The 23,022-nt window shown below is 56.8% G+C and overlaps 1 protein-coding gene across 1 annotated transcript; it reads right to left on the reverse strand.

The window, feature by feature from the left end:
* Positions 1 to 19,496: 19,496 nt before the first annotated feature.
* LOC139828590 (uncharacterized) lies at positions 19,497 to 22,803 on the reverse strand. Its single transcript, XM_071812306.1, has 2 exons — positions 22,003 to 22,803; positions 19,497 to 19,654 (listed from the first exon to the last, which is right to left on the reverse strand). Exons 1-2 carry the CDS (start codon positions 22,667 to 22,669, stop codon positions 19,563 to 19,565), a joined length of 759 nt encoding a protein of 252 aa, XP_071668407.1. The 5' UTR covers positions 22,670 to 22,803; the 3' UTR covers positions 19,497 to 19,562.
* Positions 22,804 to 23,022: the final 219 nt, after the last annotated feature.

A 23,022-nucleotide genomic window follows, 5' to 3' on the forward strand; every position in this document is an offset into this window, starting at 1 on the left:
CGGCTGCCACACCCAGCTGACGTAGAACCTTTGTCACAATGCCCGCTACCGTGGGGAGGATGCGGGCACTCTGCACGTGGCAGGGAGCCAGCAGGACTTGCTGTCAGCTCAGCAATTGCTCAGTTCCCCAAAGAAGCTGAATTCTGCAAATTGCTGCTTTTGCTCTTGAAATGATGTCATCAGGTGGGTGTTTTGGTGTCTAAGATTGCAGCGTTTGGGGTGCAGGGGTTTGGGGGGAAATTTAAGGTTGCAGAGTGTGGGGTGCACAGGACTGGGGCACAGGATTTGGGGGTGCGAGGTTTCAGGGTTCAGGATTTGGAGGTGTGGAGTTTTGGGGTGCAGGGGTTGGGAGTGCAGGGTGGTGGGGGTGAGAGATTTGGGGTGCAGGATTTGGGGGTGCAGCGTTTTGGGATGCAAGGATCCGGGGCTGTAGGATTTGGGGGTTCAGTGTTTAGGGCAGCACAATCTTGGGGTGCAGGGTTTTGCAGTGAAAGGTTTGGTAGGCAGGATTTGGGGTGCAGGATTCTGGGGTGCTGGGTTTGGGGTACAGGATTTGGTGTTGCAGAGATGGGGTTGAAGGGCTTGGGTTTCCAGGCCTTTGAGGTGCAGGATTTGTAGGTGCAGGGTTTGGGAGGGAATTCTTTGGGGTGCAGGGTTTGGGGGCAGGTTTAGGGGTGTAGGGTATAGGACGGAAAGATTTGGGAATGCAGGGTTTGGGGTGTAGGTTTTGGGGTTCAGGAAGGTAGGGAGGGCAGGATTAGGGGGTGCAAGGTTTCAGTTGTAGGGTTAAGGGGTGCAGAGTTTGGTAGGGCCGAATTTGGGGGTGCAGGATTTGGGGTGCAGGGTTTGGGAAGATAGGATCGGGGGTGGAGGATTTGGGGGTGCAGGATTGAGGGGCAGGGTTTTGGTGCAGGGCTTGGGGTCAGGATCTGGGGTGCAGGTTTGGGAAGAGTATTTTGGGGTACAGGATTTTGGGTGCCGTGTCTGCGGGGCAGGTTTGGGGTGATCACTGCTGATCCGCACACACTCGTTCTCTCTGGTATTCACCTCCACTCCTGCTCCTCCACCTCCCCACTGTTCTCTCCATCTCCTCTCTTCTCGTTCCCACCACACTCTGCACACAGACCCGACCACTGAGAATGTTCCAGAACACGCTGATCCAAACCCCGCTGGGACCTCCGGGCTCCATGGCAATGTGAAAATGGAGTGTGCCACAGAATCCCTTTGGGTGTCAAACACCTTGAAGGTGCTGGAGTCCAAGCACAACCCCCTGGCACTGCCCACGGCCCTCAGGAGCTCCTGTGGAAACCCCTCCAGGGATGGCGGCTCCAGCCCTGCCCTGGGCAGCCCGTTCAGTGCCCGACAGCCCTCGCAGGGAGGAGCAGCTCCCAGGCTCCAGCCAGAAGCTCACCCGGTACCGCTGGGGCCGTCTCCTCTCCTCCTGCCGCTCGTTCCCGGGCAGAGTCCCCGAAGCCCGCTCTCCGGGCGCTCTGCAGGCGGCTCCTGGCCCGGCCGCCCCCCGCACTCCCGCTCTGGCTCCGCCCCAAGGCTCAGGCGGGAACGGCCGCTGCGGCCCGGCCGGCCAATCGCAGCTTGCCGCCTCAGCCCCGCCCACAACGCTGCACCCCCAACCTCTGCAGCCCCAGTTCCTTAACGTGTGAAACCCGCACCCCAAGTCCTGCACCTCAAAACCTTACACCCGGAATCCTGCCCCCCAAACCGTGCACCCCAAAATCAAGGCCCCTCAAACTTGCACTCAAAAGTCCGCACCAAAAAACCCTCCCCCCCCAGTTCCTAAAGACATGGAACCTGCACCCCCAAATCCCGCACCCCAAAACCCTGCACCCCAGTACCCCAGACCACCAAATCTTGCACCTCCAAATTCTGGCCCCTTTAGCCCTGCACTTCAAACCCTGCACCCAAAATCCTGCAACCAAACCCTGTACCCCAAATCCTGCAACCAGCCCTTGTACCTCTAAATCCTTGACCTCCACATCCCGAATCTCCAAACGCAGTAACCCCAAAACCCTACACCCCCAATCCCTGCACCCCCAAATCATTGTCCTTCAAATCCCACACCCAACGCTCGTACACCCCAAGATCTTGCACCCCCACACACTGCACCCCAAATCCTGTACCCCAAATCCTGCCTACCATAACTTTCACTGCAAACCCCTGCACCCCAAGATTGTGCTGCCCTAAACACTGAACCCCCAAATCCTGCAGCCCCAGGTCTTTGCCTCCCAAAACTCTGCACCCCCAAATCCTGCACCCCAAATCTCTCACCCCCAAATCCTTCCCCCACCACCGTACACCCTCAGATCCTTCAACCCCATCCGCTGCACCCCAAAACTCCACACCTCCAAATCCTGATCCCTGAAACCCCGCACCCCCAAATCCTGTGCCCCAGTCCTATGCACCCCACAGTCTGCACCCCAAACGCTGCAGTCTTAGACCTGACTTCTAAACCCTGCACCCCCAAACAGTGCACCCCCAAATCCTGAAGCCCCAGATCCTTCCCTCCGATACCCTGCACCCCCACATCCTGAACCCCCAAATCCTGCACCCCTAAACCTCCACCCTCTTAACACTGCACCCCCAAAACCTGAACCACCAAATCTTTCACCCCCAAAACCTCCCTCCTCCAAACCCTGCCCTTCAAAATGCTGCACCCCCAAATCCTTCTCCCCAACACCCTGCACCCCCAGATCCTGACTCCAAAACCCTGCCCCCCAAATCCTGTACCCCAAAGCCCTGCACTCTCAAATCATACATGCCCAGAACGTGCACCCTAAACTGTGCACCCCAAAATCCTAAACCCCTTAACCCTGCACCCCCAAATCCTCCAGACCCATGTGCCGAACCCAGCACCCCAAAATCTACCCCCCAAAACCTACATCCCCAAATCCTGCACCCCCAGGTCCTGAACACCCAAAATCTGCACCCCCAATTCTGCCTCCCCAAGACCTTCACCCCCAGTCCCTGCTCCACTAAATCCTACACCCCCAAACCCTGCACCCCCAACCCCTGAACACCCAAAATCTGCACCCCCAATTCTGCCTCCCCAAGACCTTCACCCCCAGTCCCTGCTCCACTAAATCCTACACCCCCAAACCCTGCACCCCCAACCTCCTGTACCCCAAATCCTGCCCCCACAAGTTGCACCCTAAAATCCTGCACCCCAAATCCTGTCCTACCCACCCTTCAGCCCAAACCCCTTCACCCCAAAATCCTGCTGCCCTAAACCCTGCACCCCCAAATCATCCCTCCCAACCCTGCCCCCCAAACCCTGTCCCCCTAAAGACTGACCCCTAAACCCTGCTCCCCAAAACCCTGCTACCCCCAATCTTGTACCCCCAGATCCTTCCCCCAACACCCTGCAATCCCAAACCCTGCACCCCCAATTCTGGCGCTAAACCCTGCACCCCCAGAACCCTGCACCACTGAACATTGCACCCCAAAACCCTGCTCCCCCAATCCTCCCCCCCAAAACTCTGCACCCCAAAACCCTATACCCAAAACCCTGCACCCCACAAGTTGCACCCTGAAATCCCTGCACCCCCAAATCCTCCAACCCTCAGGTCCTGCACCCCCAGGTGCTGAACACCTGAACCCCTCACTCCAGACCCCTCACCCCAAAGCCCTGCACCCCCAAATCCTGCCTCTAAACGCTGAACTACAAGGTTCTGTACCCCAAGAGCCTGCTCACCCACATCCTGCACCCCAGAACCCTGCACGCCCATATTCTGATCCCTACAGCCTGCACCCCCAGCTCCTGCACCCCTAAAACCTGTACCCCTAAATCCTGCACCCTTCAACCCTGCAGCCCACAACGCTGCACCCCCAACCTCTGCAGCCCCAGTTCCTTAACGTGTAAAACCTGCGCCCCCAAGCCCTGCACCTCAAAACCTTACACCCGGAATCCTGCCCCCCAAACCGTGCACCCCAAAATCAAGGCCCCTCAAACTTGCACTCAAAAGTCCGCACCAAAAAACCCTCCCCCCCCAGTTCCTAAAGACATGGAACCTGCACCCCCAAATCCCGCACCCCAAAACCCTGCACCCCAGTACCCCAGACCACCAAATCTTGCACCTCCAAATCCTGCCCCCTTTAGCTCTGCACTTCAAACCCTGCACCCCAAATCCTGCAACCAAACCCTGTACCCCAAATCCTGCAACCAGCCCTTGTACCCCTAAATCCTTGACCTCCACATCCTGAATCTCCAAACGCAGCAACCCCAAAACCCTACACCCCCAATCCCTGCACCCCCAAATCATTGTCCTTCAAATCCCACACCCAACGCTCGTACACCCCAAGATCTTGCACCCCCACACACTGCACCCCAAATCCTGCACCCCCAAATCTTCCAGCCCCATGTCCCAAACCCCCAAACCCTGCACCCTCAAGTCTTGCACCCCCAAACCATTCTCCCCCAAATCCTGCAACCCCAAACCCCACACCTCCTGCACCCCAAAATTCGACACCTGCAAATTCTAAACCCTTAAACCCTGCATCTCGCAAATCCTTCCCCCCAAAAGACTCCCCCCCAAACCCTGCACCCCAGATCCTGCAGCCCCTAACTCTGCACCCCAAACGCTGCACCCTCAGATCCTGCGTCCCCCAACCCTGCACCCCAAATCCTTTACCGCAAAATTCCCCAAACCTGCAAACCCGAATCCTGCACCCCCAGTTCCTAAACATGCGAACCCTGCACCCCCAAACATTCAGCCCAAAGCCCTGCACCCCCAAATCCTGCCGTACACAACCCTTCACCCCAAACCTCTTCAACCCAAGATACTGAAACCCTAAGCCCTGCCCCCCAAACCTACATCCCCAAATCCTGCACCTCCAGGTCCTGAACACCCAAAATCTGCACCCCCAAACCCTTAACTCCAAAAACCTGCACCCCCAATTCTGCCTCCCCAAGACCTGCACCCCCAAACCCTGCACCACTAAACCCTGCACCCCCAAACCCTGTACCCCAAATCCTGACCCCCACAAGTTGCACCCTAAAAACCTGCACCCCAAATCCTGTCCTACCCAACCCTTTACGCCAAACCCTTTCACCCCAAGATCCTGCTGCCCTAAACCCTGCACCCCCATATCCTCCTTCCCCAAACCCTGCACCCCAAAAGACTGCATTCCAAACCACTGCACCACTAAACCCTGAACCCCCAAATCCTGCACCCCTGGAACCTGCAACCACAGACCCTGTAGCCCCAAATCAGGCCCCGCAAAATCCTGCTCCCCTGGCCTTGCACCCCCAAATCCTGCACCACCTAATCCTCCAACCCCCTAACACAACCCCCTAAACCCCTTGTCCCCAGGGCCCATTGTGACATCCCAGGACCCCCCATTGTCCCCAGGGCTCATTGTGACACCATGGGGGACCCCCTTGTCGCTGGGGACCCATTGTAACACCATGGGGACCTCCCCTTGTCCTCAAGCCCCATTGTGATATCCTGGGGAGCCCCCTTTGTCCCCAGGGCCCATTGTGACATCCCAGGACCCCACATTGTCCCCAGAGCCCATTGTCACATCCTGGGGACCCCCTCTGTTCCCCGGGCTCATTGTGACTTTCAGGGGACCCACCATTGTCCCCAGGGCCGATTGTGAGCTCCTAGGGCCCCTCTGTGTCCCCAGGACCCATTGTGACACTGTAGGGACCCCTCTTTGTCCAGAGGGCCCCTTGTGACATCCTGGCAACGCCCCCTTGTCCCCAGGGCCCATTGTGACGTCCCAGGACCCCCCATAGTCCCCACGGCCCATTATGACATCCTGGGGACCCCTCTTTGTCCCCAGGGCCCATTGTGACATCCACTGCACCCCCTTGTCCCCAGGGCCCATTTTGACATTCAGGGGACCCCTCTTTGTCCCCAGGGCCCATTGTGACATCCTGGGGACCCCCCCTTGTCACTGGGGCCCATTGTGACGTCCCAGGACCCCCCATTGTCCCCAGGGCCCATTGTGACATTCAGGGCACCCCCTTGTCCCCAGGGCCCATTGTGACATTCCGGGAACGCCTCTTTGTACCCAGGGCACATTGTGACATCCTGGGGACCCGCCCTTGTCACTGGGGCCCATTGTGACGTCCCAGGACCCCCCATTGTCCCCAGGGCCCATTGTGACATCCTGGGGATCCCTCCTTGTCCCCAGGGCCCATTGTGATATCTGGGGGACCCCCTTGTTCCCAGGGCCCATTGTGATATCCTGGATACCCCCCCTTGTTCTCAGGGCCCATTGTGACATCCTGGGGATCCCTCCTTGTCCCCAGGGCCCATTGTGACATCCCAGCATCCCCCATTGTCCCCAGGGCCCATTGTGACATCCGTCGGACCCCCCTTTGTCCCTAGGGCCCATTGTGACATCCTGGTGACCCATTTCTCCCCAGGGCCCATTGTGGGACCATGGGGACCCCCCCTTGTCACTGGGCGCCCATTGTGACACCATGGAGACCCCTGCTTGTCCTCAGGGTCCATTGTGACATCCTGGGCACCCCCCATTTTCCCCAGGACCCATTGTGACATCCTGGCCAACCCCTTGCTCCCAGGGCCCGTTGTGGCACCATGGGGACACCCCCTTTGTCCCCAGGGCCCATTGTGACATCCCAGGACCCCCCCTTTGTCCCCAGCGCCCATTGTAGCACCATGGGGACCCCCTTTGACGCCAGGGCCCATTGTGGCACCATGGCAACCCCTTTTGTCCCCAGGGCCCATTGTGACATTCTTGGACCCCACTTTGTCCCCAGGGCCTATTGTGACACCATGGGGACCCCTCCTTGTCACTGGGGACCCATTGTGACACCATGGGGACCCCCCCTTGTCCTCAGGACTCATTCTGACATCCTGGACACCCCCCATTGTCCCCAGGGCCCATTGTGACATCCACTGCACCCCCTTGTCCCCAGGGCCCATTGTGACATTCAGGGGACCCCTCTTTGTCCCCGGGGCCCATTGTGACATCCTGGGGACCCCCCCTTGTCCCCAGGGCCCATTGTGACGTCCCAGGACCCCCCATTGTCCCCAGGGCCCATTGTGACATTCAGGGGACCCCCCTTTGTCCCCAGGGCCCGTTCTGATACCGTGGGGACCCCCTTTGTCCCCAGGGCCCATTGTGACGTCTTAGGACCCCCCATTGTCCCCAGGGCCCATTGTGACATTCAGGGCACCCCCTTGTCCCCATGGCCCATTGTGATATCCTCGGCACCCCCTTGTCCCCAGGGCTCATTGTGACGTCCCAGGACCCCACATTGTCCCCAGGGCCCATTGTGACATCCTGGGGACCCAACTTGTCCCCAGGACCCATTGTGACACTATAGGGACCCCCCCTTGTGCCCAGTGACCATTGTGACACCGTGGGTACCACCCTTGTCCCCAGGGCCCATTGTGACATCCTGGGGATCCCTCCTTGTCCCCAGGGCCCATTGTGACGTGTCAGGACCCCCCATTGTCCCCAGGACCCATTGTGACATTCAGGGGACCCCCTTTGTCACTGGGGCCCATTGTGAAATCCCAGGACCCCACATTGTCCCCAGGGCCCATTGTGACATCCTGCGGACCCCCCTTTGCCCCCAGGGCCCATTTTGACATTCAGGGGACCCACCATTGTCCTCAGGGCCCATTGTGAGGTCCCAGGACCCCTCATTGTCCCCAGGGCCCATTGTGATATCCTCGGCACCCCCTTGTCCCCAGGGCCCATTGTGACATTCAGGGGACCCCACATTGTCCCCAGGGCCCATTGTGACGTCCCAGGACCCCCCATTGTCCCCAGGGCCCATTGTGACATCCTGGGGACCCCACTTGTCCCCAGGACCCATTGTGACACTATGGGGACCCCCCCTTGTGCCCCGGGCCCATTGTGACACCGTGGGTACCACCCTTGTCTGCAGGGCTCATTGTGACATCCCAGGACCCCCCATTGTCCCCAGGGCCCATTGTGACATTCAGGGGACCCCCCTTTGTCCCCAGGGCCCATTCTGATACCGTGGGGACCCCCTTTGTCCCCAGGGCCCATTGTGACATGCTGGGGATGCTCTTTGTCCCCAGAGCCCATTGTGACATCCAGGGGACCCCATTTGTCCCCAGGGCCTATTGTGACACCATGGGGACCCCTCCTTGTCACTGGGGACCCATTGTGACACCATGGCGACCCCCCCTTGTCCTCAGGACTCATTGTGACATCCTGGACACCCCCCATTGTCCCCGGGGCCCATTGTGACATCCACTGCACCCCCTTGTCCCCAGGGCCCATTGTGACATTCAGGGGACCCCTCTTTGTCCCCAGGGGCCATTGTGACATCCTGGGGATCCCTCCTTGTCCCCAGGGCTCATTGTGACGTCCCAGGACCCCCCATTGTCCCCAGGGCCCATTGTGACATCCTGGGGATCCCTCCTTGTCTCCAGGGCCCATTGTGACGTCCCAGGACCGCCTGTTGTTTCCAGGGCCCATTGTGACATCCTGGGGACCCCATTGTCACCAGAGCCCATTGTGATATCCTGGCGACCACCCTTGTCCCCAGGGCCCATTGTGACATCCCAGGACCCTTTTTGTCCCTGTCGAGGGTTAAGATTGCGGGGTGACAATCAAACCCTGCCAGATGTGTTGTCAACCTCCTCTCCCCCCCCAATTCCCCCTTTTGCCCCTCCCTCTCCCCCTTCCCACTCAGCACAGGCGATTGGGAGGGGAAGAAGCACAGAGGGAAGGGAGTTGGAAAAGTTAAAGATGTTTTACTGATGCTACTGGTAAGAATAGAGAAAATAATACAAATATACAAAACCAATCTTGTAAGTCTGAGCAACTGCAGGGCAGGCACCCAAAGTCCTGGATTAGACTCTGTAGCCAACCGGAGCTGGATTCAGGCTGTCACTGGCCTCAGTTCGCAGGGACGACCAGCAAGGTCCTCTCCTAATGTCGGCCATGAGGAAAAAAGGGCCGAGATCCTCGTGATCTCCCGCTTTTATATGAAGTATTCACGTGAATGGAATGTTATACAGAGTTGTCACCGGTTTCTTATTGCCCCTCTCGCGAGATGTGCATCCGTGCTTATCAATAAGTTTTCATTCCATTGCTGGGTTTGCCAAAACATGTGTCCGGTTCTCCAGGAAAATGCAGCTGATATGAAGCTTGAGCTGACAGGCAAATTCACTAAAAGAGAAACTTGTTTTTTAACAAAACCAGGACATTCCACCCCTTATAATATGACATTCACTGAATACTTAAACCTTATCAATACAATCTATCAATACAATCTAATTAATCACTACTATATATATATATATATATACATATGTACATATATACACAGGAGTAATTAATCAGTGGACCATCCTTTGAAAAGTTCATGAAGTTCATTTTGTCACCACAGTCTCCCAGGGCAGGGAAAATGGTTGAAGTGCATCTCATGACCCCTGTTGGTGGGTTAAGGACACCAACTTCGAAGAAGGTGTCGGGCGCCACTCGAAGAAGCCAGCGCTGGTTTCATCACCATTGTCTTGATCTGAAAGACACTTATTAAACATTGTTAGTGCGGCAATTCACATCGTACAGTTCAGTATTGAGTATTTTCACCTAAAATCAAATCCCCTTGAGGTGCACACCGAACTTCTCCATCCTTGAGCATCACCCACCAGGTGCTGCCAGGTCCCTGGGCAAAAACAATCCCACGAATAGGTTTGCCTGTGCCTGAGGCAGGAGGAACCCAGACTGCCTTCCCTAACATATTTTCCATGTGTACTACAGGGACTTTATCTCCTTCCACAGTCCGTAGAATTTCTGATTGGGCAGGCCCGGCTCGATTGGTTGATCCCCTGGTGTTGCCCAACCAAGTGGCTTTTGCTAAATGTGAATCCCAGTTTTTAAAGGCTCCACCACCCAGTGCCTTTAGTGTAGTTTTTAACAAACCATTGCACCTTTCAGTTTTCCCAGAGGCTGGTGCATGATATGGAATAAGATACACCCACTCAATACCATGTTCTTTGGCCCAATTGTCTATAATACTGTTTTTGAAATGAGTACCATAGTCTGATTCAATTCTTTCTGGCGTACCGTGCCACCAAAGGACTTGCTTCTCAAGGCCCAAGATGGTATTTCAGGCTGTAACATGAGGTACAGCAGATGTTTCCAACCATCCGGTGGTTGCTTCCACCATTGTAAGTACATAACGCTTACCTTGACGTGTTTGTGGAAGTGTGATATAATCAATCTGCCAAGCTTCTCCATACTTACACTTTAACCATCACCCCCCACATAAGGACCCCCCATCTAAGGACCCCCCAGTTGTGCCCAGGGCCCATTGTGCCGTCCCAGAACCCCTCATTGTCCCCAGGGCCCATTGTGACATCCTGGCAACCTCCCTTTGTCCCCAGGGCCCATAGTGACATCCCAGGACCCCCAATTGTCCCCAAGGACCATTGTGACACCATGGGGAACCCCCTTGTCACTGGGGATGCATTGTGACACAATGGGGACCCCCCCTTTGTCTCAGGTGCCCATTGTGACATCCTGGAGACCCCCCTTGTCCCCAGGGTCTATTGTGACATCCTGGGGACCTCCTTTATCCCCAGGACCCATTGTGACGTCCCAGGACCCCTCATAGTCCCCAGAGGCCATTGTGACATCCTGGGGACCCCTCTTTCTCCCAGGGCCTAATGTGACATCCTGGGGACTCCTCTTTGTCCCCTGGGCCCATTATGACATCCTGGGCACCCCGTTTGTCCCCAGGGCCCATTGTGACATCCCAGGACCCCAGTTTGTCCCCAGGGCCCATTACTACAGGGTGGGATCCCCCTTGTCCCCAGGGACCATTGTGGCACCATGGGGACCCTCTTTGTCACTGGGGCCCATTATGACATCCCAGGACCCCACTTTGTCTTAGAAGGTCACTATTCGGACCCCCGGTGCCCCCCGGCCCCACACCCGCCCCGCAGCCCCACAGCGCGCGGTCTCGGGCCCCGGTGCCGGCGAAGCCACGTCCTGGCCGCGGCCGGAGGAGCCGCCGCTTGTCCGCCCCCCACGTCCCCCCGATCGCTGCTGCTGTCCCTGCCTGAGGAGCCGCAGGAGCCGCCGCTTGTCCGCCCCCCCACGTCCCCCCGATCGCTGCTGCTGTCGCTGCCTGAGGAGCCGCAGCAGCCGCCGCTTGTCCGCCCAGCCCCGACTGCCCCCCCCCAATCGCCGCCGCTGCCGCCCCCGCCACCCCCCTTCTCCCGCCATCCCGGTGTCACAACGGGGACTTTGAGCGCGGCTGTGGAGGCAGCAGCTGTTCTGATAGCGAAGCCAAATCGGACCGGGAAACAGGACCGGGAACCAGGAACCGTGGGAGGGAAGTTTTCCCTTGGAGCAAACAAACCCCAGGTGTTCTTCAATGTTTATTGCGAAAGCAGAGTCAGGATGTACCAGTAGTCCGATTAGTGACCTTCTAAGACAAAGTGGGGTCCTGGGATGTCACAATGGGCCCCAGTGACAAAGAGGGTCCCCATGGTGCCACAATGGGACCTGGGGACAAAGGGAGTCACCAGGATGTCACAATGGGCCCTGGGGACAAGGGGGGTCCCACCCTGTAACAATGGGCCCTGGGGACAAACTGGGGCCCCAGGATGTTCACAATGGGCCCTGGAGACAGTGGGGGGTCCAGAAATGTCACAATGGGCCCTGGGGACAAAGGGGGCTCCCCAGGATGTCACAATGGGCTCTGGGGACAGAGGAGGTCCCCACGGTGTCACAATGCACCCTGGGGACAATGGGGGGTCCTGGGACGTCACAATGGGCCCTGGGGACACAGGGGTCCCAAGGATGTGATAATGGGCTCTGGGGACAAGTGGGGTCCCCAGGATGTCACAATGGGCACTGGGGAGAAAGGGGTGGTCCCCATGGTGTCACAATGGGCCCTAGTGACAAGGAGGGTCCCCACGGTTCCACGATGGGCCCTGTGGACAAGAGGGTCCACCAGATGTCACAATGGGCCCTGGGGAAAACAGGGGGTCCCCACGGTGTCACAATGGGCCCTGGGGACAAAGGGAGGTCCTAGGACATCACAGTGGGCCCTGGGGACAAAGTGGGGTCCCCTGAATGTCACAATGGGACCTGCAGACAAAGGGGGGTCCTGGGATGTCACAATGGGCCTCAGTGACAAAGGGGCTCCCCAGGATGTCACAACAGGCCCTGGGGACAAAGAGGGCTCTCCTGAATGTCAAAATGGGCCCTGGGGACAAGGGGGGACCCCAGGATGCAACAACGGGCCCTGGGGACAAAGAGGGGTCCCCTGAATGTCACAAAGGGCCCTGGGGACAAGGGGGTGTCCTGGGATGTCAAAATGGACCCTGGGGACAAATAGCAGTTCCCTGAATATCACAATGGGCCCTGGAGACAAGGGGTGTCCTGGGATGTCACAATGGGCCCCAGTGACAAAGGGCGTCCCTATGGTGCCAAAATGGGCCCTGGGGACAAAGGGGGTCCCCAGGAAGTCACAATGGGCCCTGGGGACAAAGGGGGGTCCTGGGATATCACAATGGGCCCTGGGGACAAAGTGGACCCCTGGGATGTCACAATGGGCCCTGGGGACAAAGAGGGTCCCCAGGATGTCACAATGGGCCCTGGGGACAAAGGGGGGTCCCGAGGATGTCACAATGGGTCCTGGGGACAAAGGGGGTCCCCAGGATTTCACAATGGGCCCTGGGGACAAAGGGGGTGCCCAGGATGTCACAATGGGTCTTGGGGACAAAGGGGGTCCTGTGATGTCACAATGGGCCCTGGGGACAAAGGGGGTCCCCAGGATGTCACAATGGGTCTGGGGACAATGGGGGGTCCGGGGACGTCACAATGGGCCCTGGGGACAAAGGGGGGTCCTGGGACGTCACAATGGGCCCTGGTGACAATGGGGGTCCCCCGGAAGTCACAATGGGCCCTGGGGACAAAGTGAGGTCCTGGGAAGTCACAATGGGCCCCAGTGACAAAGGGGGTCCCAATGGTGCCACAATGGGTCCTGGGGAAAAAGGGCGTCCCCAAGATGTCACAATGGGCTCTGGGGACAAGGGGGGGTCCTGGGACATCACAGTGGGCCCTGGGGAACAAGGGGGTCCCCAGGATGTCACAATGGGCTCTGGGGACAAGGGGGGGTCCCCATAGTGTTACAATGGGTCCCAGTGACAAGGGTGGTCCCCACGGTGCCACGGTGGGCCCTGGAGACAACGGGGGTCCCCAGGATGTCACAATGGGCTCTGGGGACAAGGGGGGGTCCTGGGACATCACAGTGGGCCCTGGGGAACAAGGGGGACCCCAGGATGTCACAATGGGCTCTGGGGACAAGGGGGGGTCCCCATAGTGTTACAATGGGTCCCAGTGACAAGGGTGGTCCCCATGGTGCCATGGTGGGCCCTGGAGACAACGGGGGTCCCCAGGATGTCACAATGGGCTCTGGGGACAAGGGGGGTCCCCACGGTGTCACAATGGGCCTTGGGTACAAAGTGGGGTCCTGGGATGTCACATTGGGCCACAGTGACAAAAGGGGTCCCCATGGTGTCACAATGGGCCCTGGGGACAAAGGTGGTCCCCACGGTGCCACAACGGGCCAGAGGGACAAGGCGGTCCCCATGATGTCACAATGGGCCCTGGGGACAATGGGAGGTCCTGGGATGTCACAATGAGCCCTGGGGACAAACGGGGGTCCCTATGGTGTCACAATGGGTCCCCAGTGACAAGTGGGGTCCTGAGATGTCACAATGGGCCCCAGTGACAAAGGGCATCCCTATGGTGCCAAAATGGGCCCTGGGGACAAAGGGGGGTCCTGGGATGTCACAATGGGACCTGGACCAACGGGGGGTCCCCAGGATGTTCACAATGGGCCCTGGGGACAATGGGGGTCCCCAGGATGTTCACAATGGGCCCTGGAGACAGTGGGGGGTCCAGAAATGTCACAATGAGCCCTGGGGACAAGCAGGGTACCCACGGTGTCACAGTCGGCCCTGGGGACAAAGGGGGTCCTGGGACTTCACAATGGGCCCTGCGGACAAGGACGGGTCCCCAGGATGTCACAATGGGCCCTGGGGACAATTGGGGGGTCCTGGGATGTGACAATGGGCCCTGGAGTCAACGGGGTGTCCCCATGGTGTCACAATGGGCCCTGGGGACATAGGGGGGTCCTGGGATGTCACAATGGGCACTGGGAATAAAGAGGGGGTCCCCAGGGTGCAACTATGGGCCCTGGGGACAAGAGGGTTCCCAGGATGTCACAATGGGCCCTGAGGACAAGGGCAGGTCCCCATGGTGTCACAATGGGTCCGCAGTGACGAGGAGGCTCCCCATGGTGTCACAATTGGCCCTGGGGACAACGGGGGTCCCGATGGTGTCACAATGGGCCCTTGGGAAAAAGGCTGTCCCCTGAATGTCACAATGGGCCCTGGGGACAATGGGGGTTCCAAGGATGTCACAATGGGCTCTGGGGACAATGGGGGGTCCGGGGATGTCACAATGGGCCCTGGGGACAAAGAGGGGTCCTGGGACATCACAATGGGCCCTGGTGACAAAGGGGGGTGCTGCGATGTCACAATGGGCCCTGGGGACAAAGGGGGCTCACCAGGATGTCACAATGGGCTCTGGGGACAAAGGGGTCCCCAGAATGTCACAATGGGCACTGGGGAGAAAGGGGTGGTCCCCATGGTGTCACAATGGGTCACCAGTGACAAGGGGGGTCCCCAGGATGTCACAATGGGCCCTGGGGACAATGGGGGTCCCCATGGTGTATACAATGGGTCCCCAGTGACAAGGGGAGTCCCCAGGATGTCACAATGGGCCCCGGGGATAAAAGGGGTACCCAGGATGACACAATGGGCCCTGGGGACAACTGGGCAGTCCCCAGGATGTCACAATGGGCCCTGGAAACAATTGGGGTGTCCTGAGATGTCACAATGGGCCCTGGGGACAAAGGGGGATCCTGGGACGTCACAATGGCCCCTGGGGACAAAGAAAGTCCCCACCCTGTCACAATGGGCCCTGGGGACAAAGAGGGTCCCCAGGATGTCACAATGGGCCCTGGGGACAAAGGGGGGTCCCGAGGATGTCACAATGGGCCCTGGGGACAATTGGGGGATCCTGGGATGTCACAATGGGCCCTGGGGACAAAGAGGAGTCCCCTAAATGTCACAATGGGCCCTGGAGACAGAGGGGCTCCCCATGGTGCCACAATGGGCCCTGAGGAAAAAGCGGGGTCGCCAGGATGTCACAATGGGCTCTTGGAAAAATGGAGGGTCCTGGGACGTCACAATGGGCCCTGGGGACAAAGGAGGTCCCCAGGATGTCACAATGACCCCTTGGGACAACGGGGCCATTGTGGACATCACAATGGGTCCTGGGAACAAAGTGGGGTCCCCAGGACGGCACAATGGGCCCTGGGGACAATGGGGGGTCTTGGGATGTCACAATGAGCCCTGGGCACAACTGGGAGGTCCCTAAATGTCACAATGGGCCCTGGGGACAAAGGGGGTCCCCACGGTGTCACAATGGGCCCAGGGGACAGAGGGGAGTCCCCAGGATGTCACAATGGGCCCTGGGGACAATGGGGGGTCCTGGGATGTCACAATCGGTTCTGGGGACAGAGGGGGCTCCCCAGGATGTCACAACGGGCTCTGGGGACCAGGGGAGTCCCGAGGATGTCACAATGGGCCATGGGGACAAAGTGGGGTCCTGGGAGGTCACAATGTGCCCTGGGCACAAAGGGGGTTTCCAGGATGTCACAATGGGCTCTGGGGACAACAGGGGTCCCAACAGTGTCACAATGGGCCCTTGGGACAAAGGCTGTCCCCTGAACGTCACAATGGGCCCTGGGGACAATGGGGGTCCCCAGGATGTCACAATGGGCCTTCAGTATAAAGTGGGGTCCTGGGATGTCACAATGGGCCCTGGGGACAAAGGGGCGTCCTGGGACGTCACAATGGGCCCTGCGGATCAAGGATGGTGCCCTGGATATCACAATGGGCTCTGGGGACAATGGGGGGTCCTGGAATGTCACAATGGTCCCTAGGGTCAAAGGGGGGGCCCTTGGATGTCACAATGGGGCTGGGGACAAAGGGGGTCCTGGGATGTCACAATGGGCCCTGGGGACAAAGGGGGTCCCCAAGTTGTCACAATGGGCCCTGGGGACAAAGGGGGTCCCCACGGTGTCACAATGGGCCCTGGGGACAAAGGGGGTCCTCAGGATGTCACAATGGGCCCTGGGGACAAGGGGGATACCCACGGTTTCAAAATGGGCCCTGGGAACAAGGGGGTCCCCAGGATCTCACAGTGGGCCGTGGGGACAAAGACGGGTCCCCAGGATTTCACAATGGACCCTGGGGACAAAGGGGGGTCCTGGGACGTCACAATGGGCCCTGGGGACAATGGGTTCCCCAGGATGTCACAATGGGCTCTGGGGACAAAGGAGGTCCCCAGGATGACACAATGGGCCCTGGGGATGACGGGGGGTCCTGGGACGTCACAATGGGCCCTGGGGACAATGGGACGTCCTGATATGTTACAATGAACCCTGGGCACAATTGGGGGGTCCTTAGATGCCACAATGGGCCCTGGGGACAAAGGTGGTCCCCACGGTGTCACAATGGGCTCTGGGGACAAAGGGGAGTCCCCAGTATGTCACAATGGGCCCTGGAGACAATGGGGGGTCCTGGGATGTCACAATGGGCCCTGGGGACAACGGGGGTCCCGACGGTGTCACAATGGGCCCTAGGGACAAAGGCTGTCCCCTGAATGTCACAATGGGCCCTGTGGACAATGGGGGTCCCCAGGATGTCACAATGGGCTCTGGGGACAATGGGGGGTCCGGGGACGTCACAATGGGCCCTGGGGACAAAGGGGGATCCTGGGACGTCGCAATAGCCCCTGGGGACAAAGGGAGTCCCCACCCTGTCACAATGGGCCCTGGGGACAAAGAGGGTCCCCAGGATGTCACAATGGACCCTGGGGACAAAGGGGGGTCCTGGGACGTCACAATGGGCCCTGGGGACAAAGAGGGTCCCCTGGATGTCACAATGGGCCATGGGGACAAGGGGGGTCCTGGGACGTCACAATGGGCCCTGGGGACAAAGGAGGTCCCAAGGATTTCACAATGGGCCATGGGGACAAGGGTGGTGCCCAGGATTTCACAATAGGCACTGGGGACAAGGGGGTCCCCAGGATGTCACAATGGGCCCTGGGGATGACGGGGGGTCCTGGGACGTCACAATGGGCCCTGGGGACAATGGGGGGTCTTGGGATGTCACAATGAGCCCTGGGCACAACTGGGAGGTCCCTAAATGTTCACAATGGGCCCTGGGGACAAAGGGGGTCCCCACGGTGTCACAATGGGCCCAGGGGACAGAGGGGAGTCCCCAGGATGTCACAATGGGCCCTGGGGACAATGGGGGGTCCTGGGATGTCACAATCGGTTCTGGGGACAGAGGGGGCTCCCCAGGATGTCACAATGGGCTCTGGGGACCAGGGGAGTCCCGAGGATGTCACAATGGGCCCTGGGGACAAAGTGGGGTCCTGGGAGGTCACAATGTGCCCTGGGCACAAAGGGGGTTTCCAGGATGTCACAATGGGCTCTGGGGACAACAGGGGTCCCGACAGTGTCACAATGGGCCCTTGGGACAAAGGCTGTCCCCTGAACGTCACAATGGGCCCTGGGGACAATGGGGGTCCCCAGGATGTCACAATGGGCCTTCAGTATAAAGTGGGGTCCTGGGATGTCACAATGGGCCCTGGGGACAAAGGGGCGTCCTGGGACGTCACAATGGGCCCTGCGGATCAAGGATGGTGCCCTGGATATCACAATGGGCTCTGGGGACAATGGGGGGTCCTGGAATGTCACAATGGTCCCTAGGGTCAAAGGGGGGGCCCTTGGATGTCACAATGGGGCTGGGGACAAAGGGGGTCCTGGGATGTCACAATGGGCCCTGGGGACAAAGGGGGTCCCCAAGTTGTCACAATGGGCCCTGGGGACAAAGGGGGTCCCCACGGTGTCACAATGGGCCCTGGGGACAAAGGGGGTCCTCAGGATGTCACAATGGGCCCTGGGGACAAGGGGGATACCCACGGTTTCAAAATGGGCCCTGGGAACAAGGGGGTCCCCAGGATCTCACAGTGGGCCGTGGGGACAAAGACGGGTCCCCAGGATTTCACAATGGACCCTGGGGACAAAGGGGGGTCCTGGGACGTCACAATGGGCCCTGGGGACAATGGGTTCCCCAGGATGTCACAATGGGCTCTGGGGACAAAGGAGGTCCCCAGGATGACACAATGGGCCCTGGGGATGACGGGGGGTCCTGGGACGTCACAATGGGCCCTGGGGACAATGGGACGTCCTGATATGTTACAATGAACCCTGGGCACAATTGGGGGGTCCTTAGATGCCACAATGGGCCCTGGGGACAAAGGTGGTCCCCACGGTGTCACAATGGGCTCTGGGGACAAAGGGGAGTCCCCAGTATGTCACAATGGGCCCTGGAGACAATGGGGGGTCCTGGGATGTCACAATGGGCCCTGGGGACAACGGGGGTCCCGACGGTGTCACAATGGGCCCTAGAGACAAAGGCTGTCCCCTGAATGTCACAATGGGCCCTGTGGACAATGGGGGTCCCCAGGATGTCACAATGGGCTCTGGGGACAATGGGGGGTCCGGGGACGTCACAATGGGCCCTGGGGACAAAGGGGGTCCCCAGGACGTCACAATGCGCCCCAGTGACAAAGGGGGTCCCAATGGTGCCACAATGGGTCCTGGGGAAAAAGGGGGTCCCCAGGATGTCACAATGGGCTCTGGGGACAAGGGGGTTCCACATAGTGTTACAATGGGCCCCCAGTGACAAGGGGGGTCCCCAGGATGTCACAATGGGCCCTGGGGACAAAGGGGGTCCTGGGACTTTGTTGTTTTATCCATGCGAGCCACGGAACCTGACACACCAATATGATGTTCACAGAGTTCGCTTTATTGTCGGACCGGGCTAGCTTTATAGCAAAGCTGCCCTGTCCACGCGCCTTACAACAACGTGATTGGTTGTAACTCGTGTTATACAATAACATGATAGGCTGCATGTGCTGTCCACGCGCTCTGCACGCATGTGTCCGGCGATTGCTCACTCATTATTACCTTCTAATGGTGCTCCTTTAGTTTCTTTTGTCTCTGGCTTCACCTCTCAGCCAGGCTGGCGACAACCCCCTGGGGCGGGGGGGGCTCTGCCACTACATCTCCCCCTCTTTTATTTAATATTAACAATACGCCGTATCATGCTTTAAATACAGTGTGAAATACAGGGTAAGAACATTAAGGCTAATACAATTACAATTAACAAGAACAAACCTGTTTTCAATATTCCTTTTAACCAAACAAGGCATTCACCCCAAAAAACCCAATATCTTCTGTTATTTTCTTGTTCTGCAAATCTTCTATCTTTTTAACTTTTAAGTTCAAACAACACATGCAATCAAACTCTTCATAACTGTGAACATGTCCAATAACAGAAGATTAATTGCTGCTCTGTTTTACAAAACGTTATTCTCAACATTGGCTACATTCGTTGCTTAAAGCGATAACATGTCTGAGGTTAAGGGTTGTCATCACTGCAATCGGTTTCTTCTCTGTTAGCTAGCCAAGGTCTCACCCACTTTGCTGGGATCCATGAATTTTTGTGGTTACCTGTAGAAACACAGGCATATCCCCATCCCCAGGATATTAGTGACATAGGACCTTCCCATTGTTGTGTTGTCGGATTAAACACACTAACCTTAGGCACATTTTCGGAAAAATCTTTGACATTTTTGATATGGTGCATAACAACCGGTTCCATTTCAGTTTCACTTTTAGGATTAAGCCAGTTCAGCACATACAATGCCTTCATCAATACCTCTTCTGGGCTCACACCAATTCCCCCTTGTTTTTTCAGAACAGACAAAAGATTTTTTAATGTACGGTGTGCACGCTCAATAATTGCTTGGCCAGTAGAATTATAAGGGATTCCAAACAGGTGTTGTACCTTCCACTGGGTGAGGAAGGCTGCAAGTCTGTCAGAGTGGTATGCAGGACCATTATCTGTTTTGATTTGTGTAGGGACACCCATGACAGCAAAAGCTTGTAGTAAATGACGTTTTACTGCCTTTGCATTTGCTGAGGTCAAGGCTGTAGCCCACAGCAGTCCTGAACAGGTATCTATGGAGACATGAATGTACTTTTGTCTGCCAAATGGTGCAAATTCAGTAATATCAGTTTGCCATAACTGACCTGGCTGCAAGCCCCGAGGATTTACTCCCTTTTGTTGGAGAGGGACTATGCGGGCACAATCAGGACAAGCTGCAATAATGGCTCGAGCTTGTTCCTTTGTAATTGTAAACTGCTTTCGGAGTGCTGCTGAGGATTGATGAAAGAATTCGTGAGCTTGTCTGGCTTGTTCAAAAGAGGATATATCTGCTACTGCCACAAGTTTGTCTATGGTGCTGTTTCCCTCTACTAGACCACCTGGTATGTTAGTATGGCTTTTTATATGCATGATAAATACTGGTGCTGTCCTATAATCTAATACGTTCCACAAATCTAACAATGCTTCAAACAATAAGGAATTGGAAACTCGCTGCAAAAGTGCTCTATGTATTCTTTGTACAATTCCCACAACATAAAGAGAATCTGTTACCAGATTAACTGGAGAGTTATGCCATTTTTGCAATGCTGCTGAGCATATTGAGGGCAGTTTCTTTTAATATGTCCTGTCTGTCCACAAGTAAAACATGCTAGGCCACAAGAAGAAGGGCTTCGGCCTTTCATTGCAGGCTTAAGTGCTGCAGCCAAGGCTGCAGCGTGGGCTTGAGCATGTATTTTTGCTTTTTCTATCTCCTGTTGCATAATTGGTACCCGTGTGCAAGCTTCCACCATCTCTGCTAAAGAAGCAGTTTTTCCTAAACCGGCTAATATCTGTTGGCATTGGGTGTTTGCATTCATCATAGCCAAATCTTTCCCCACAGCAGCTTTTGCCTCTGGAGTCACGTTAGGAGAGGCATCTATCACTTCTTTTAAACGATCCACAAATGTCATATATGATTCCCCAGGATCCCACTCTATTGTAGAATAGGGTGGCACAGGGTTACCTCTATTTGGCAATTCTTTCACTGCCGCCAAGGCAAGCCCTTGCGTTTGCTGCAAAATCCTTGGATGAAGTGCTGCGTGAGTAGCACCATCCGCATATTGCCCACGACCCAATAACTGGTCCATGCTAGCTAACTGCAACGGATCATCAGCTGGTAAACGAACATTTTCTAATACTGCCAATTCCACTTTCCCCTGCCACTTGTCCAAGAACAGCAAATACCCCGTTGGAGGAAGCAATAACTCCATCAATGCCCTAATATCTGTTTGAGTTAGTACTTGCCCCTTGAAAAATGAATTGATTAGCTGCATCACATGCTTATTATCCATACCATATTGCATAACTGCACTTTGCAACTGCTTAACCGTTTTCCAATCAAAAGGCGACCACTGCCTTTGTCCTCTATTATCTATGTGCACTGGCACTGCTGTAATACTACCAGGTAACATGATCCCTTCAATAGTTGCATCTCTGATTATCCCTTGCCAACGTTGCCCTGCATTATAAGAATGATCTCGAGGAATATCTCTACCCTGATGCACAGCAGCAGCACCCAAATTATCATTATTATCACTGCTATACAATTCCCTTGTGTTTCCCTGTGGATCAGTAAGTCGACGCATATTTGCAAATCGATCTACTAACCCAGTCTCCAGCGCTTTTCCATATCGCGCTCTCAAATATTCATCTGCTTCTCTTACAGACCACATCCCATCTTCAACACATTGTCTAGCCCATTTTTGTATTCGCTCCCTTTTGATACGGAGCTCCTCCGGAGTGAGGTCTAATTCCGCCCCCTCCCTTTCCTGTTTTCCCCGTTTTTCACATTCCCTGCCAATTGCCTCCAGCCCGTCCTTAATTGCATCTGACGCCTTTTTATATGCTATTAACCGCGAAGTTTTACTGTTACCGCCATCTAGTCGTTTCATAGCTTCTAGAACTTCTTGCATCTGGCTCTCCTGCCGTCTCAGTAAGTCCTTCAGGCTCTGCACGTGGCTCTCCTCCTGGAAGTCAGGGCGATTCTGCGGTGCTCCGTCCTGGTGTTCCATCGGGTCCTCCGGCAAAGGCACGTCGGCTGGATTAACTTGTCCTGGCTTGTTGAAACTTGCCGGTTGCTGCCATTCGTTGTCGGAGCCAGGCAATGGCTCAACGGGCGCAGAGGGTATAATTTGCTCTCCGCCCCAGAACTCCAGATCTGATATGGGACATACCAGCGGTGTTGATTCTTCGGAGTTCTCGGAGGGTGGGCAGCTCGCGGCGGGCGGCTCCGAGGGGACGGCACACAGCTCCGGCTCCTCTGAGACTTCCCGCATTAGCTGCCTGACCTCCCGCCAGGGTCCGGCGAGATCGCAAGCCTCGCGGCTCCCCCTTGTAACCGCTTCCCATAGTTCGGTCCCTATGTCCTCCCATGTACCGGGAGAAAAAAATTCGTCCGTCGAACGAACACAGCCCTTACGCTGGGCGAATAGTAAAAGGCGCTCCACCGCGTCTTTTTCCAAAATTCTTCCTGTTCTTGCAGCCAGCTGCAGAATACTTCTCACTATTATTTTTTCTTCCACGGATGCCGTGTTTCCCATGCCACCTGCTTCTTCGTAGGCCTACTTTCCGCTATGATTGAGCGCTGGGCTGGTGTCGCCCCCAGGTGGCGTCCTCGCGTCTTCACTTCCGGCGATCTTGCTTCGATACGAAGTATCACGTCGGGGTCACCAAAGTGTTGTTTTATCCATGCGAGCCACGGAACCTGACACACCAATATGATGTTCACAGAGTTCGCTTTATTGTTGGACCGGGCTAGCTTTATAGCAAAGCTGCCCTGTCCACGCGCCTTACAACAACGTGATTGGTTGTAACTCGTGTTATACAATAACATGATAGGCTGCATGTGCTGTCCACGCGCTCTGCACACATGTGTCCGGCGATTGCTCACTCA

The sequence above is a fragment of the Patagioenas fasciata genome, chromosome 9 (assembly GCF_037038585.1).
Source record: "Patagioenas fasciata isolate bPatFas1 chromosome 9, bPatFas1.hap1, whole genome shotgun sequence".
Classification (NCBI taxonomy): domain Eukaryota; kingdom Metazoa; phylum Chordata; class Aves; order Columbiformes; family Columbidae; genus Patagioenas; species Patagioenas fasciata.